The 16725-nt window shown below is 28.4% G+C and overlaps 1 protein-coding gene across 3 annotated transcripts in view; it reads left to right on the forward strand.

Moving 5' to 3' along the window:
• The window catches only part of LOC129968517 (DNA ligase 3-like), a 103067-nt gene that overhangs the window by 69129 nt on the left and 17213 nt on the right, over positions 1 to 16725 (forward strand). For all 3 annotated transcript variants that reach the window (XR_008784419.1, XM_056082488.1, XM_056082490.1), the window contains one exon: positions 321 to 406. Coding sequence is in view for 2 of the 3 variants with exons in the window: in XM_056082488.1 (XP_055938463.1) it covers positions 321 to 406 (86 nt within the window). In the remaining variant the exon portion in view is untranslated. The remainder of the gene's footprint in view (positions 1 to 320; positions 407 to 16725) is intronic.

Below are 16725 nucleotides of genomic sequence, written 5' to 3' on the forward strand. Positions count from 1 at the left end.
TTTAATTTTAAAATTATTATGATGTGATTTGTGTCATTGGGATATAGTTTAATTCATGATGGTCATTTGGCACGTTTTTAATTTCTTAAAAAGTTTCACAAAAAATAATTAATGTCTTTTTAAATATTTTTCCTAATTATTTGTAACTATTCAAAGCCCGTAATTTCTTTTAAAAAATTATGAATTCTATATGCAATATATTCCTCCAAATTTTTTTCTTACTTCTCAAAAATAAAATATATATTTTTGTCACAAATTTAAATTAGAGTTTGTAATTTCTAATACTGTTCCTATTTGATAATTATTGATTAATTTTTCAGATACTACCGGATCTGTTTACTGGTGTAAAACTTCACATTCCTTCATCTGTAGAAAAATCTGAAGATTTACGCCGCTATTTCATCGCGTATCCTTTTAAAAAGGTTTGGTTACTTTTTATTTTTAAAATTATATTGTAATAGCATTTTATTATTATTATTATTATTTTTTTTTTGTATTTATTCCGCACAATTTGGAGAACGAATTAATTTTATGCAGGGTATTCATAAAATAATTTTCTCTGTTTGGTGTTATCTACGATTGAAACTAAAGAAACCAAATTTCATATATAGATTCTGCAAAATATACGGAAATAAATTCTTTTAAAAAAACTCAAGTCACCGGTAGAGAAAATTTTGGTGTTTTTGAAACGAAGTGAGTCATAACAAAAGCATGAAGAATGGATCATACAAAATTTCATGAATGTCGAGTGATAAAAATTGCACATTCAGAAATAAATGGCTTGCAGTATGAAACTCACAAAAAATAAACTATTATAATTTAACATTTCTATTTCTTGACCTTCGTGCAACATTTTTTATGCTCTGATCATCTCTGCATGCAACATATTGCACTGACAACTTATGGTGCAATGTTTTGTCTTTATCTCTCCTTTCTCACACCATGTCTTCCATAATTTGAATATGAAATTTCGTTTTATGTGATTTATGTATTTATTTATATTGTAACGAAATTTATTCTAACTCTTTCCGGACTGAATGGCTCAATGGTAGAAGGCTTTGAACTGAAAGCGGCAGTTCGCAAGTTCTTATCTGACTGCAGGCAAGTTGCCTAAAGATTGTTTTGTTATTGATTTGGTTTATGTTATTTCTCTTTTGTTCTAGAATCTTATAATTTCTGTATCTTTCTAAATATGGAAGATTCAAGTCATTTCGTCTTGTGAATAAAAACAGATGTAAGGTTTAGTCCCTTGAATCTCAAGATCTCGAATCCCTTTAGTCTGGAGTTGAGGTTAGCGAGTGTTATCTTTGACATTAGTTAACACACGATTTATCTACGCTAACTCCAGATGCACGACAATCTTTATATATATACATATAACTTAGTAAAGACCAGATAAGACTACCTACGATTTTCATTAAACTGAGTCTAAGCACTGCATTCGTTGATGTAGAGAACGTGCTATTTTTTTTTTATCTGACTTTGATTATATTGGAAACAAAAATGAATTAAACCCCTTTAAGCTGCCTTATTCTAGATAATAACGCATGTGGAATAGAGCGCTTTCTGTTTTTATGGAATATGATATGATTATTAAAAACCACGCAAAATACTACAGAGCAGATTGTGAGACTTGGAAACACCACATTTAGCAAGTATTTATTTTTGTAGTAGTTGCTTACTAAGAAATTGTTTTTCAAAATTTTAATGGAAAAAATTATTGAATTATTTACTGAACCATTTTCACATCACCTTAACATCCAAAAATTTTGCTTTTCCTTGCTTTTTTTTTATTTCAGAATAATTATTTTTCTTTAACGTTAGTAATTTTTTTCCAAATGTTTTCAATTTATTTTGCTACAGTACTTCTCATTATTTTAGATATTAGTTATAACTCACGCCCGTTACAATAAAACAAACACATCATTCGAGCCGAGGCAATCGATGGTGAATGACAGTATAAAAGAAATACATTATTAATAGAATGTAAAATAAATAAATAAATAAAACATTCTATTAAATTAATAAATGCACCTAAATTTTTTTTATCTCACGAATTTTTAATGGATTTCTTTGAAACATTGTAAACATTCTTAAATACAAAATGAATCTAAACTTTGTGAATATTGGCGGAGACCATAGGCGACACGGGAAAGAAGATAATATCGGCGTGGCACTAAAGGGGTTAAATACTTTCGTTTAGCGTGTGCATTATTGTTGCTGCAATTAAATATAATTTTTAAAAAATAATATAAAAATAAATAAAATAACACGAAAACCTTTTCATGATGTTTACAATGTACATTACTTTTATTAAATGTTTTTTTTCTGTTCGAATAAACTATAACTTTTTAATGGATCTAAAATAAGGAAAGTGAAAATATATTTCCGTTAATCTCACAAGCGTACGGTGATAATAAAATCAGTACTAAGAAGTTGAAGGGGAAAGTGGGGGGAAAAAAACCCACGCTGAACAAAAATCAGGAACTTCCACAAACAATTTCTTTTACAAGTATTGCCCTGCCCCCCCCCCTTCACTTACACAAAGATCAAAACTTGCAAGAAATTCACCAATTATTATAAATCTCTTAAAATATTTAATGCAATTATATTCACTTAACTTTACCGTGTGTTAAATTTACTTTAACTCAGAAAGTTGTAATGAAAATTTTTGACTTTAGAAGTCGTTAATCCTCTTGCAATGTGCCGAAATATGCCTGTTTTTTGCTCTGTCAAGACAATTCGCTTTCAAGTCATATAACTCACTTTTAATACAAAGCCGGGGTAAAACGTTTTCTGCCCTGGGGATATGACTTTCTTGATCGATACCGATTTAGAAAAGCTCGAGTGCACTCGAATTTAAAGTCGGCATTCTTTGAATTCAAGAAGGAAAGAACTTGAAAGCCCATCCTGGGATAAAAGTAATTCTTTTAGAGATATACGTTAGTTGAGATAGAAGAATTTTCTAATTAAAAATAGACAGCTGTCCATCATATTAAGAAAAAAAAAAGTTTTAAGAACCTTACTTGGTTCTTCACTTTAAGAGTCTGTCCTGATCCTTGGACAGATGTTTGAAACATCTGTCCAAATATAATGACACTTAAATTTAACAATAGCTTGTGACATATGAAAGTGCATTTAAATATGGATATAATTTATTTGAAACAAAGATGAGTTGTTCATTGAACAAAATTCATCTTCTATTTTGTTGTTCGGCATTACATGAGCAAATTTTGATGCCATTTAGAAAATTACTCTTAATGAAAGAGAAATAAAGCATTGCTGAAAATTAGAAGAGTTTGAAGTTATAATACGGTTTATCAAATTAACTGAAAATAATTCTTCGCGAGTCCGCTTGCTAGTTGTTTCTGGCATGATAGAGCTATAGAGCTCGAGAGCGTATAATTAATTAAAAAAAAAACGGCAAAATAAATCAAAACAAAGCATTGATAAAAATATTTCTCACCTGCTCGGTAGTTTGTCCTTGCTTCCATGTATTTGAGAAAATCACTTGTCATACTTCTTTTGTACTGTATAAGTAAGGAAAAAGTAACTCTTTTCGGACTTCGCAAACTATGCTGTTTTCACTCTAATAAAATTTGTCGTTTAATTATCAAACATCTGTACATTAAAATACCATGAACAATTTAAATTTTTGACACAGGTCTAGCTTTTTAGTTCATATTTTATTATTAGCCGCCTTTGGCGACCAGCCGGTTCGCCAGTATTACCGCTAGCTACAATTTTCAATTAAATATTTTAAGTAACTGGTCTCTTAATAGATTCTCAAACAAAACATTTTTAATCTTCAAATTTTGATAGTCATACCAAACTTATACTGTTGTTTAGATCGTTTCGTTCAATTTACTATATATATTTTGCTAATTTGTTGTCATTTCCGGTAAAACTTCAACTTTAATTTAAAGTGGAAATGATGAAATTGCAATTAATATAAAGATATTTTTTTAATAAAATAAAGCGTTTTATTTTAGTTATCATCTTTATTGTTATTTATTTATTATTATTATTATTGAATATGAGTATTGCAAACAGAATCGCTCGGTATTTAAGTCTTATGTGAACTACAAAATATTTTTCATAATTTATGTAATATCTCAAAGAATAATTCAAGCAAAACTTCTCAGATTCAGCATAAAATTCAGTTTTTAATTTTGCTTTCAAAAGGATTGAAATGAAATCAATAATAATATTTTGTTCCGGCCTATAAATATATCTCAAAAATTATGAAATCTAAATTTAATGCAGTAAGGTATCATATTCTGAGAAATATTCTGGACACACCAAATTTTAAATAAATGAATGAATGTTTCTAATTTCCACGATCAACTAAGACTTATTTATGCAGTTTTGAATGTTAAAAATTTAGAAAAACTCAACATTTTCATAATTTTAGGCCAATTAATCTTGACAAACCTGCGCGCTGATTGGCGTATTTTCTTTGAAACGATCGATGGAAAATCTAAAATTATCCTTTTTTTATTGAATAGTGATATTCAAATTTTCATTAGTCAGTCAGTTTAAGTGATTGGAAATTAACTCTTTTTATTTAAAATATTAGTGTTTCAAGAACATTTTGTTAAACGTGATTTCCACAGCAGAAGATTTATGTAAAATCAAAAATTCGTTATTTATTAGAGCATTTATTGAATCAAGTTACATAAAATATAATCTTTTTCCATTTAGACCATTTTAGCAGATCTGTGTCTATTACTAAAGGTTTACTAATTAGCTGTGTGGCCCTGCTTTGAATGGATATCCTGTTCATATTAAACAAAACTTATTTAAATTGATTTATTGGATTAATAATAGAGAGAGTGTAAAAGATCATAAAATAATTTTTCTTGAATTTATTTTTTAGAAAAAATAATATTTCATATTTGTTTTATTTCCTACAGACACGTGCCGAAAATTATATTTTTGCAGATTTCATTTCCAAAAAGATCTAATTTATTTTTAATTGGAGCTTTAATCAATGTGATGGCAGCACTTTGAAAAAAGCTAATTTTTTCCCATGGATGCGAAACGTGCTCGTGCAGCTTAAATTTTATTTTTATTTTGTACGAAAAAAAATTGTTGAAAAATATAGTTAAAATATTTATTTAAAAATTCATTAAAAATAGAAATTTAATTTTAAGGTTAAAACATTGGTATCATTAAAAAGATAAATTTTTGAACTTTAACTTCATGTTTTTGTGCGGTAATATTTTCGGAAGTTATAGCAGAAACACGCCAAAATTTCGCTTAATTTTTAAATAAATAAAATTCTAATTAAAAATTCAAAAAATAAACCCCTGGTGTACATTCCCGGCCTCCAAGGTATACACGTGCCAAATTTGGTAGCTGTAAGTTGAATGGTCTGGCCTGTAGAGCGCCAACACACACACACACACACACACATTGAGCTTTATTATAATTTTAGATTAATTAGCCGCCTTTATCAGCCATTTGATTTGTCAGGATTATTAATTTTGATGTACTACAATTAAATTTCTTATGCATGCCTGGAAGTTGATTATTTCCTCTACATGTTATTAATCATCAGATTTTAATATCTATTAAAGATGTGTTATTTTCTCTTATATTTGTTGCATTGTTATATTTTCGAATTGCTCATTGTCTTTTGAAGTAATGCAATTTCTCTAAATTGCGCAAATAATGTGCTGAATCTTTTATCCCTAACTTTCAACAATAGAAAAAAAATGATTAGATTTATTGATAAAAAATGAAGACTTTTTGAATTTCATTGCAAAATGAAAGTTGCTGAAATATTAAAAAAATAAATTATAAAACTTAAAAATGCAAAAATTTGAAGAAAAAAATGCACAATAATTTAATTAGTATTCTTAAAAAGGCAATTTTTTCTTCTAATTTTCCGTTGGGGTAAAATTGCTTTTGTGCTGTAATATTTTTGGAAATTTTAATGGAAACCAAAGAAATTTTATTCAATTTTTAATTGATTGAACTTTCTAGATAAAAAATATCTCCCTCCATAATATATCTGGGCGAAATTTAGTAGCTGTTGGTCAAATGGTCTCTCTTCTATTCTTGATAAAAATAATTTTTTTTTAACATATTCCTTGAGATAAATTAATGACCTTTGTGTCTTCCTGTTTATTGATTCGCCCAGAAACATAATTGGATTAGATAGAATTTTTCTGAAATATTTTAAATATTCAATATGGAAAGTTCAAGAAATGATTTTGGTGATTTAAACTTTACCAATTTTAAGTTAAGGAGAGTCAAATTAAATCAATTAGGGGTTATTAAATAAACACTTTCGTAGATGAGAGTTATTCAATAAAGCATGATTGTATTTTTTTGAAAAATATGATTAAAAATATGAAGAAAAATTTAATTAATATTACATGAATATCAAGGTAAGTAAAGGGATGACGCAAGTTTTAATGTTATGATACCGTAAAATTTTGCAGCCTTTCCTATTAAGCATTGTTTTCCTTCCACCAACACCAAAAAAAAGGATGTCTGTCGTGACGAATACATGAAAATTTTTTTTTTAATTTTAAAATTTTCAGACGAAGCCAATATGATGCTATAGGAAGTTTATAGGGATTCTTTTCTTTTCCTATCGTATATTTAGAAAATATTAAAAGAGGGAAGATAATTGATTTCAAAGGAAAACGAGTCCTGCCTGCCAGTGATTATCCTAATAGAAGTAAAACATTAACACAGCTGCTGTGATAATGAGGGAAGATGGGCAAATCTCATTGGCTGATGTATGGGAAAGACTGATCATTTCATTGGATACCCCTCACATTTTCGCTCACAGAAAAACTATACATGGCATGTATTTGTATTCGGTAAACTTTTTTTTGTGTGTAATTTTCATTCAATATTCGATGCCATAGATGTAATCAGCCTCGTCCATATAGCCCTGAATTAGCAGCATGCGATTTTTTCCTTTCATGAATTTGAAGAAATATTCCTGGATCATAAAGTGTATTGAGCATTCTTTTCATAAAATGGTCTCTAGCATGTGTCTGAAAGTAGAGAAGAAAAGATCGAATAAATGCTTTGCATGTATTGGAGAGAATACATGCAAATCATTTTTTGTGTAATTTTCATTCAATATTCGATGCCATAGATGTATTCAGCCTCGTCCATAAAACCCTGATTTAGCAGCATGCGATTTTTTCCTTTCATGAATTTGAAGAAATATTCCTGGATCATAAAGTGTATTGAGCATTCTTTTCATAAAATGGCCTCTAGCATGTGTCTGAAAGTAGGGAAGAAAAGGTCGAATAAATGCTTTGCATGTATTGGAGAGAATACATGCAAAGCATTTTTTGTGCAATTTTCATTCAATATTCGATGCCATAGAGGTATTCAGCCTCGTCCATATAGCCCTGATTTAGCAGCATGCGATTTTTTCCTTTCATGAATTTGAAGAAATATTCCTGGATCATAAAGTGTATTGAGCATTCTTTTCATAAAATGGTCTCTAGCATGTGTCTGAAAGTAGAGAAGAAAAGATCGAATAAATGCTTTGCATGTATTGGAGAGAATACATGCAAATCATTTTTTGTGTAATTTTCATTCAATATTCGATGCCATAGATGTATTCAGCCTCGTCCATAAAACCCTGATTTAGCAGCATGCGATTTTTTCCTTTCATGAATTTGAAGAAATATTCCTGGATCATAAAGTGTATTGAGCATTCTTTTCATAAAATGGCCTCTAGCATGTGTCTGAAAGTAGGGAAGAAAAGGTCGAATAAATGCTTTGCATGTATTGGAGAGAATACATGCAAAGCATTTTTTGTGCAATTTTCATTCAATATTCGATGCCATAGAGGTATTCAGCCTCGTCCATATAGCCCTGATTTAGCAGCATGCGATTTTTTCCTTTCATGAATTTGAAGAAATATTCCTGGATCATAAAGTGTATTGAGCATTCTTTTCATAAAATGGCCTCTAGCATGTGTCTGAAAGTAGGAAAGAAAAGGTCGAATAAATGCTTTGCATGTATTGGAGAGAATACATGCAAAGCATTTTTTGTGCAATTTTCATTCAATATTCGATGCCATAGATGTATTCAGCCTCGTCCATATAGCCCTGATTTAGCAGCATGCGATTTTTTCCTTTCATGAATTTGAAGAAATATTCCTGGATCATAAAGTGTATTGAGCATTCTTTTCATAAAATGGCCTCTAGCATGTGTCTGAAAGTAGGGAAGAAAAGGTCGAATAAATGCTTTGCATGTATTGGAGAGAATACATGCAAAGCATTTTTTGTGTAATTTTCATTCAATATTCGATGCCATAGAGGTATTCAGCCTCGTCCATATAGCCCTGATTTAGCAGCATGCGATTTTTTCCTTTCATGAATTTGAAGAAATATTCCTGGATCATAAAGTGTATTGAGCATTCTTTTCATAAAATGGCCTCTAGCATGTGTCTGAAAGTAGGGAAGAAAAGGTCGAATAAATGCTTTGCATGTATTGGAGAGAATTTTGAAAACGACTATAAAAATTTGGAGGATAGGCATCGGTAATTATTTTTTATTAATTCTTGGTCGTCCTTTATTGAATGGCCTAAGTAAAATATAAAACAATAACAACTGGCTGTTAAATATATGATCATAAACAATTACAAAAACATAGTTTATGTTTTATTGTTGTTGTTGATTGAAATTTTCGTTGATTTGAAAATATTATATTCCTCTGGAAAATCGTCTCCTGATTTTGACAAATCACCATATTTTACATTTTTGTAGGTTTGAAGACGTTACCACATCTGTCTATGAATAGTGATAAAATTAATAAACAAAACAGTTCACAGAATTTAGTATATAAGCTCTTTTCTTTGGAATTGCAAATTTCTATCAATCTTGGGCGGAATTCGCCAACAAGAAGTTTGTCTGTCCGTCCATTTTTTTTAACAATTGCATTTTTACTCAAAAATGCTATGAGTTTTCTGAATGAAATTCGGTATATACATGATTATTATTATTAAAGTTAGCCCATTCAGAAGGCATTTATTAAAGTTGGCCCATTCGTAGAGCCGATTCTATGGCTCTCAATGGAACATAATTCCATTAGATGTAATAAAATGATACACTCTGTGAAAAAAAATACTTACAGTTTTTGACAATAGCGCCAATATCTGATTAATTTAGGAAACTCTTGAGCTGGATCTATGGCATCAAAAAATATAGAAAAGAAAAGGAAATAACCTCATCTGATACAATTTGCGTTAATAAATAAAAATAAAAACATGCCCTTTCGTTGTGATAAATAACAAAGATTTCATTACACATGCTAAATGGAGCTTCGATTATTTTTAGTTACGTATCCCAATCTCAAAACTGCGTTTTCTTTTGTACAACATGAAGTTCCTGTCTGATTCAGTGAATGTGAAGAGTAGTGTTTTTCTTCAAAGATCGTATGATATCCATCTTTAGACATATAATTTTTCGAAAGGATTCTCATCCAATAATCGCATGGGGCAAGATCAGACGATTATGGAGGGGGGCTGAATTGTTTAACCCTTTCTAGGGCCGTGAGAAGTATGCTTCCCACCAAATTTTTCAATCTTTGTATGAAATTATGTCGGTTGGCATAAGTTCTGACAAAAAATTTTAGAAAGACAGAAACTTAAATGCTTCAGTTCTTTATATCTTACACAAAATGATGTGTCTTGATTTGTTACTTAATTATTAATTAACCAAATTAATTCTTTAATCAAATTAAATTTATCCAATAAGCTAAATGAATCGCTTTTTTTATTCTAATTCCAAGCCTAAAATTATTTTAACATAATATGACTAGAAAAAATTGGCCCTTTAAAGGGTTAACGCATTCACTGCCAGCAAAATTTATAAATGATTAATTTCACAGCAGTTTCTTACGAGTTATCTCGTAAATGACAATAAATAGATTAAAAATAACAATTTATCACTTGGTCTAGTGGGAAATTGCATTGTAAGAAAAGTAGAAAGAGCAGTGTGTGGTGGTGCATTGCCTTCTTAAGAATGGTATTTATTTTTTATTTATCCTATTTATGTACCTCAACTATACCATTATGCCACTGGTGGATAAAACATTGATATCACTCTTTATGAAATAGTTAAGTATTGTTGAAATTTTGTGTAAGAAAAATTTAACTACCCTTCTATTATTGTTGTCATCATACCTTATCTTCGAAATTTGTGTTATAAAAGAAGGTATGCTCTTTTACTTTTTAACCTCCAAACCTATCCATGGTATCTTTTTCATTATGAATATGAAACAAATCATTATTCTTCTAACCCTTATCCCATCAGATTTCTATGACGGAATCGAAGATTTACAAGCAAATTTTCTCTCTTTATCAGCTGTTTACGGGAACAAAAACAATTGCATCGCCATTTTGAATGCAGGAAGTGCTCCGTTCTTTCCTGCTTGCTTGAGTTTTTGATTTAGCGCCATTTCAGAAAGAAAGTTCTCTTACGACTTCAGCCATAAACGTCAAACGGAAGATTTAAAACGTTGTGAGTGTGATAATATACAAAGCAATAAATTTTTACGCTTGATCCGATTAGTTTTATAGTTTGATTTTTCAATTTCGTTTTAATGCTGCTTTTCACACCTCTACCCTAGTTAAAAGTTGTGCGACATAAAAGGTACATTGTACTATGAATAAAAGGTTAGGATTTTAATTTGCTTAAAAAATAGCGTTTGATTTATTATTGTATCGCATTTTTATTCTTTATTTTGTTACGATAAATATTTTTGACATCAACTGGAACTATCGATATTTGAAGTATTATATTGTTATTAATATATTTTTTTTTTCATCCTGCATTTAAAAAATAATAATTTTAGTCTATTGGTATGTTATTTATTGAAGTACTAGTTTCGTTTATTATACTAACGAAATATGTTCAATTTAAAATTATAAGCATATTTTGATTATATTTTTATAGCTATAAATATCTAATTTATATTTTTAAAACTTTTTCATGGTTAATTTTTTAATTAATATTATAATAATAAAAAAATTATACTCATAAAATTTAAAGAAATAAATTTGTCAGTGATCTCAATTTAAGTTTTGTAAACTTTGTCCTTATTTTGATAATTTAAAAAAAAAATATTTTAAGTATATTTGCAACAACATTTTTTTTAATCCTTTAATTAACTCACACTTGTTCTGACGATATTTAATACTTTTTTCACTTGTTAATACTGCTATATAATTAAAAAAGAAATTTAAGAATAAAATACAAACAGATAAAAACCAATCTTAAAACAATATTATGTGATGATGATTTGGATTGGAAGTACCAATCGCATTTTAATTTTTTTCTACGGTTTTTGTATGGTGCTATTTACTTTCAACAAAGTTTATTTTCGTTCTTGTAAGATAATTGAATTTTTCTGTACTTCGGTTTTAATTGCAGTGTTGTACAGTCATAAATTCTGATTTAATTATATTTCCTTTATTTTTTTATTTATTCTTTGAACTATATGAGTTTACTTATAAATAATTAGAAATTTTCTTAATTTATTTCATTTTTATACTACTGTGGTTGTGTTAATTTGAAATCAAAGTATTAATTAAACTCCTGCTCTGTCACTGTCAGTTCTTAAAAAACTGGAGCTATTAAAATTCAGAAAATATGCTGAGATTTTTTTTAAGAAGTGGATTTAAAAATAAATCTTTCAATCTCTTTTAATTAAAGGAAAAGTGAATTTAAATTACTACAGTCGCACTTCTGGAGGAGGAATTCAGTATGCCATAATCAAAAATGTGTACTGTAACTGTGCATTCAATTTATCTTTCCAACTTTCGAGAATGACAGCAAAATTCGTACCCGTCTTCCTTTTTGATCATTTTTAATTTAGAAAAAGAGAATATCTTCTTTCTTTTCTAACACGTTGGTTAACTTTAATAATCCACAGTTTTCAAATTTAAACTTCTATTTTAAGTTCTAAAATTCTAATAAAGGTAATCAGAAAAACAGCTGATGTTTTATCATTTGCAAGAGCAAGGGGGATTTGAGATGGACAGTGCGAAACTGTAATATCACCAAGATTATTTTAGTGTATAAATCGTATTTTTGATATATTTTATTATGCACCCAATAGTTAATTCCAACGAAAATATGACGCAATTGCTTTTGGAGATTTAAAGCAGGAGAAACTGTGTGCATGAATGTGGGTAAATTTCTGAAAGTATTTTCTGTTATCTCAGTTTTGATTTTCTGCTTCTGAGCATGCGCAGTAACAAGCTCATTCATTTCTGCTATATTTTTTCGTAAATACAGGATGGTCGTCTAAATGCAGTTTGTGAATGTTAAAAAAGGTTGCTTAAACTAGTAATAGAATGACGGCTTGATGAAACAATGAAACTAATTTGAATTTTTAATTTAAGGATAAAAGCATAATTATAATTTATATATCAAATGAAATGTTTTAAAAATATAAAAATAAGAGAAAATATTTGAAAATAAATTAGTGTTATTAAACAGGTAACTTTTTGAATTTTAAGATTGTATAACAATAATTTTTGTGAGATAATATTTTTGGAAAATATAAATGAAAAATAACAAAAACTGGCTTAATTTTTTATTAAATTATATTTCAACCAACTTTTGAAGTTTGAAAAATTGTCAGTGGTGCCTTTGAAGAGCACGTGTACCAAATTTCATCAAACTTGGGCAAAAACTGTAGATTTGTATAAAAGATATGTAATTCAATATTTAGATTAATTTAATCAATACAATTAATAATCAACAATTCATTCAATCAATAAGCTTTGTGTAGATTAATATATGCAGTTTAAATCCAGTTATCTGAATTAATTGCGACCAGACTAGTTCCGAATAGATAGAGAAATGACGAAAAAGAAATGTTTATTTCTGAGTTCAAAAAAATATATATTTATAGTATAGTACTTTAATGACAAATTAAATAATATTGCTTACTTTTTATACACTTACATACTTCATTAAAATAATTTTACAAATTAGTAATATTGCTTCCCCGCGCGGTTAGTCGTATAATAAAAAAGAGTGTTTTACAAATGTTTTAATGGCTATTAGATAATTGACCTTGGCGTAGAAAAATGCCTTGGCGGCCATTTGGTAACAAAGGTGAAGTTTCTCGCAAATACAAAAATTTTGGCGACGTAAATATTAGTAATCGTTTTTGAAACTTCTTTACCTTGTCTGAAAGTCTATAAAAACGCGAGAGAGCTAAAGCTTATCAGTTCAGTGAATTCTCTTTATCAAGTCTGATTTCCGATCGAGCACTTTTTCAACAATCTAAGCGCTGTTGTGCTGTGCACACATTTAATTGGATATTATTCCTTTGCTGAGTTTAAATCGTTCAAAAGTTCTAGCCACACGATCCTGAAAGTGCAATAGTAACTTTGAGCGAGTTAAATTTTAAGAAAAAGAGAAAGAAAATCTCAACTTATATTGCGTTGTAAACAATTAAAAATATTTTCAAATTTAAGAAATTAAGAGCTAATGATTTGAAAACACACTGAAGGAAGATGAAATGCATTTTTAGATACATGCACATTCTTTCATTAATATTATTGGCAAAAGATTTATATATTATGTTTTAATTTCGTCCAACTTAGACGAAACCACCGTTTTATATTTTATATCTCAAATATTTTTTTTTTGGGGGGGGGAGGACAGAGGATATAGGTAACAAAAACAGAACACCATGATTTCGTATAATTTTTCTCTTAAATAGGCTGAAAAGAAGGAAGGTACAATTATTAATGTGATATTGATTTTTCCCCCCAAATGTCAAAATGGAATAGCAAATGAAAAGCAAGAACTTTTTTGGTCATTTTTTTTTATATTATTGTACCAAAAGTAACAAAAAAAAAATCAATCTCGCTTAAGCGACAGTGAATTGTTTCATCAAAAAATATTTTTTTAGAATTGTGCAGCTCCTTTATTTGCTTTGCGGATAAACAAAGGAAACAAATGCTGGATGATAAACAACCACAAGCATCAAGAACGAGTAAATTGTTTTTCAATATCGCTAAATCATCTTTATTTTGCATTACTGTTCAATCTCAAAAAAACTTGTTTGTTACAGCGATTTTGTAAATGAAATATGAATATTTTGTTTTGCATTGTTGCTCTAAGAATCTTCAAGAAAGAGTTGTTTGAAGAACGAAAAAGAACAAAAATGCGACACAAATTTTGAATTTTCATGTATTTACAAATGGAGAAGTATCCTAAATTTTGATTTTGATTTTCATAAAGTGAGATAAAAAAAAACATATCGCACACGCACACACACACACACACACACACACACAATATATATATATATATATATATATATATATATATATATATATATATATATATATATATATATATATATATATATATATATATATATATATATATATATATATATATATATATATATATATATATATATATATATATATATATAAGTCCTGATGCTTAAAATACTTTGGTTCGTGGAGATGAAAATATACAGCTAGTAAACTTTCTTTTAGCTTTATATTTTATAACTCTAGCTATAAAGTATAACTAAAGTCTTTTTTTTTATTTCGCAGTATCTATAATTGAGGCATTTAATTCTCCTTAACCATTACTCTCGTATCACCAAGAATCAAAATTAGAATACTGGCTTTTCATGAAAGATTCAGGAAAATTTAAATGTCATGGCTTCTCAAATAGTATGGATTGTATGTGGGTTACAGAATCAAAAAAGGGGGTAAAAGAAAAAGAAATTCTGTTTTAATGCGCGTTGCCATTCCATTGAAAGCGCGCTGCATTTCGTTCCGCAAAGATTTACTTACGCGTTATCTGAATTCGGAACTCTATTCTTAATAGCAGTTGATATTAAGATGTCTGCATGCGTTATTAAATTAAGTTTTACATCTAGGATGTACTTAGACCAAATAATATTTTAATCAATCTTCGTTTAAAATTGTCGATCCAGTTAGTCTAGTCTGTAAGTTATAATTTAATCTCTTAAAGCTGGAAGTATCAATCTATAATTTCCTTCTTCCCGTTGTCAAATATATTTTGCCATATCCTCGAGTGAGGACTCCATACAGACTTTGCATATTTGTGCCAAACAGTGAGACTAAGAATGTCACTTACTCGAATTTAAAGCTTTAAAGTAGTAATTAATTAATTTTTGTTATTAGGATTCAGGGCCCTAAAACCTTTTAAAGAATTCAACATAAGGATTTGAAAACTGTTTGATACAAAGTACACATATTTTAAAACATTTGAATGATGTTGAATAGGGCTTTCTGCTATTCTGAATTCAAACTATTCGATACAAAGTACACATATTTTAAAACATTTGAATGATGTTAAATAGGACTTTCTACAATTCTGAATGTTAACAGTATCTGATTTAAACTTTTTTATTACAAGAAAAGTATATTTCTATACTGTAATTCTTTACTATATGTTTGTCCTAAAAGTAATCTCGCAATATTTATAAATATTATTTGTGTTTGTTCATTCTACAGTGCTTTTTACCTTTTCTTCACAATTTGCTTTCATTTAATAAAAATTTGTAACATCACTTTGTCAGAATTTTCATATCCTTTTTCAAAAATATGTAATTTAATATGATATCTAATCGTGTGCTTGCCACCTAATTTATAGAAACAGATATTGATATTTTGTATTTGCTTGTGTTTAATATATTGTATGCATGATTTGATATGCTGTATATGCGCAATTCAAGTGCTTTGTTTACAGAATTTTGAATAAGAGATAGAGAGTATGTTAAAACCTGTCATCTTAGGGCCTAACGACCTTATGTTGGTGATGTGCAAAAGCTTGGAAAGTTGAATGCCAACTCAAGTATTATCTTAATCTACAATTCGAAATTACAAAATTCGTTCAAAAATATATCTAGTTTAATTTAACTCTCACTTTTAAATTAGCTTAAGTAAATGTCGCGCAATACTCAATTTTTACATTAACAAATTAAAAGAAATACAAGCCGCTGTATCAAATCTTCATGATAATAGTAATTTTAGAGGATTTGATACATTTACTTTTGATTATAGCACGTAATATGTGCGTGTGCGTGTGCGTGTGCGTGAGAGTGCACATACACGGCTGCTAAGACAATGAAACTATTGCTGTAAAATATATTTTGAAGAGCATATTAAAACTAAATAAAATCTTGTACTGAAAATAATCTTGATATTTCTAAAAAGTTAATTTTAATTAAAATGATGTAAAAGTCGATGATAAAGCAGTTGTTTGAATTATCTCATAAAAATAATAATGCGATAATATGTCTGAAGTTATTTTGGAGGAAGAACACTGAAATTCTATAAATTTTTAATCAAAAATCACGATTAAAATTTTGAAATATTCTTTGTTAGTGCGCACCTACAACACAAAAGTAAATAGGTGTTAAAGTTGATAACTCTAGGTTCAAACATCTGTCCTGTTAAATATTTCGCACGTTTTATATTTAACTATGTTGTTTAATGCAATTTATATATACTATAACATTATCATGTTAGTATCTGTACAATAATATTTTTATTTATTAATATAGTCATGTTCACATATAAACGTATTGCGATTATTACAATAAAAATTTAAAATTAGCTTTTTTATTGTCCATTTCTTCATCATTTGAGAAACATTTTTAAACTTCGACAATTTTTTTCCGAAATTTTTTCAAATAATAAATTGATTTTAGAATCTCAAGTTATCT

Source organism: Argiope bruennichi, chromosome 5 (assembly GCF_947563725.1).
Source record: "Argiope bruennichi chromosome 5, qqArgBrue1.1, whole genome shotgun sequence".
In the NCBI taxonomy this organism is placed as follows: Eukaryota; Metazoa; Arthropoda; class Arachnida; order Araneae; family Araneidae; genus Argiope; species Argiope bruennichi.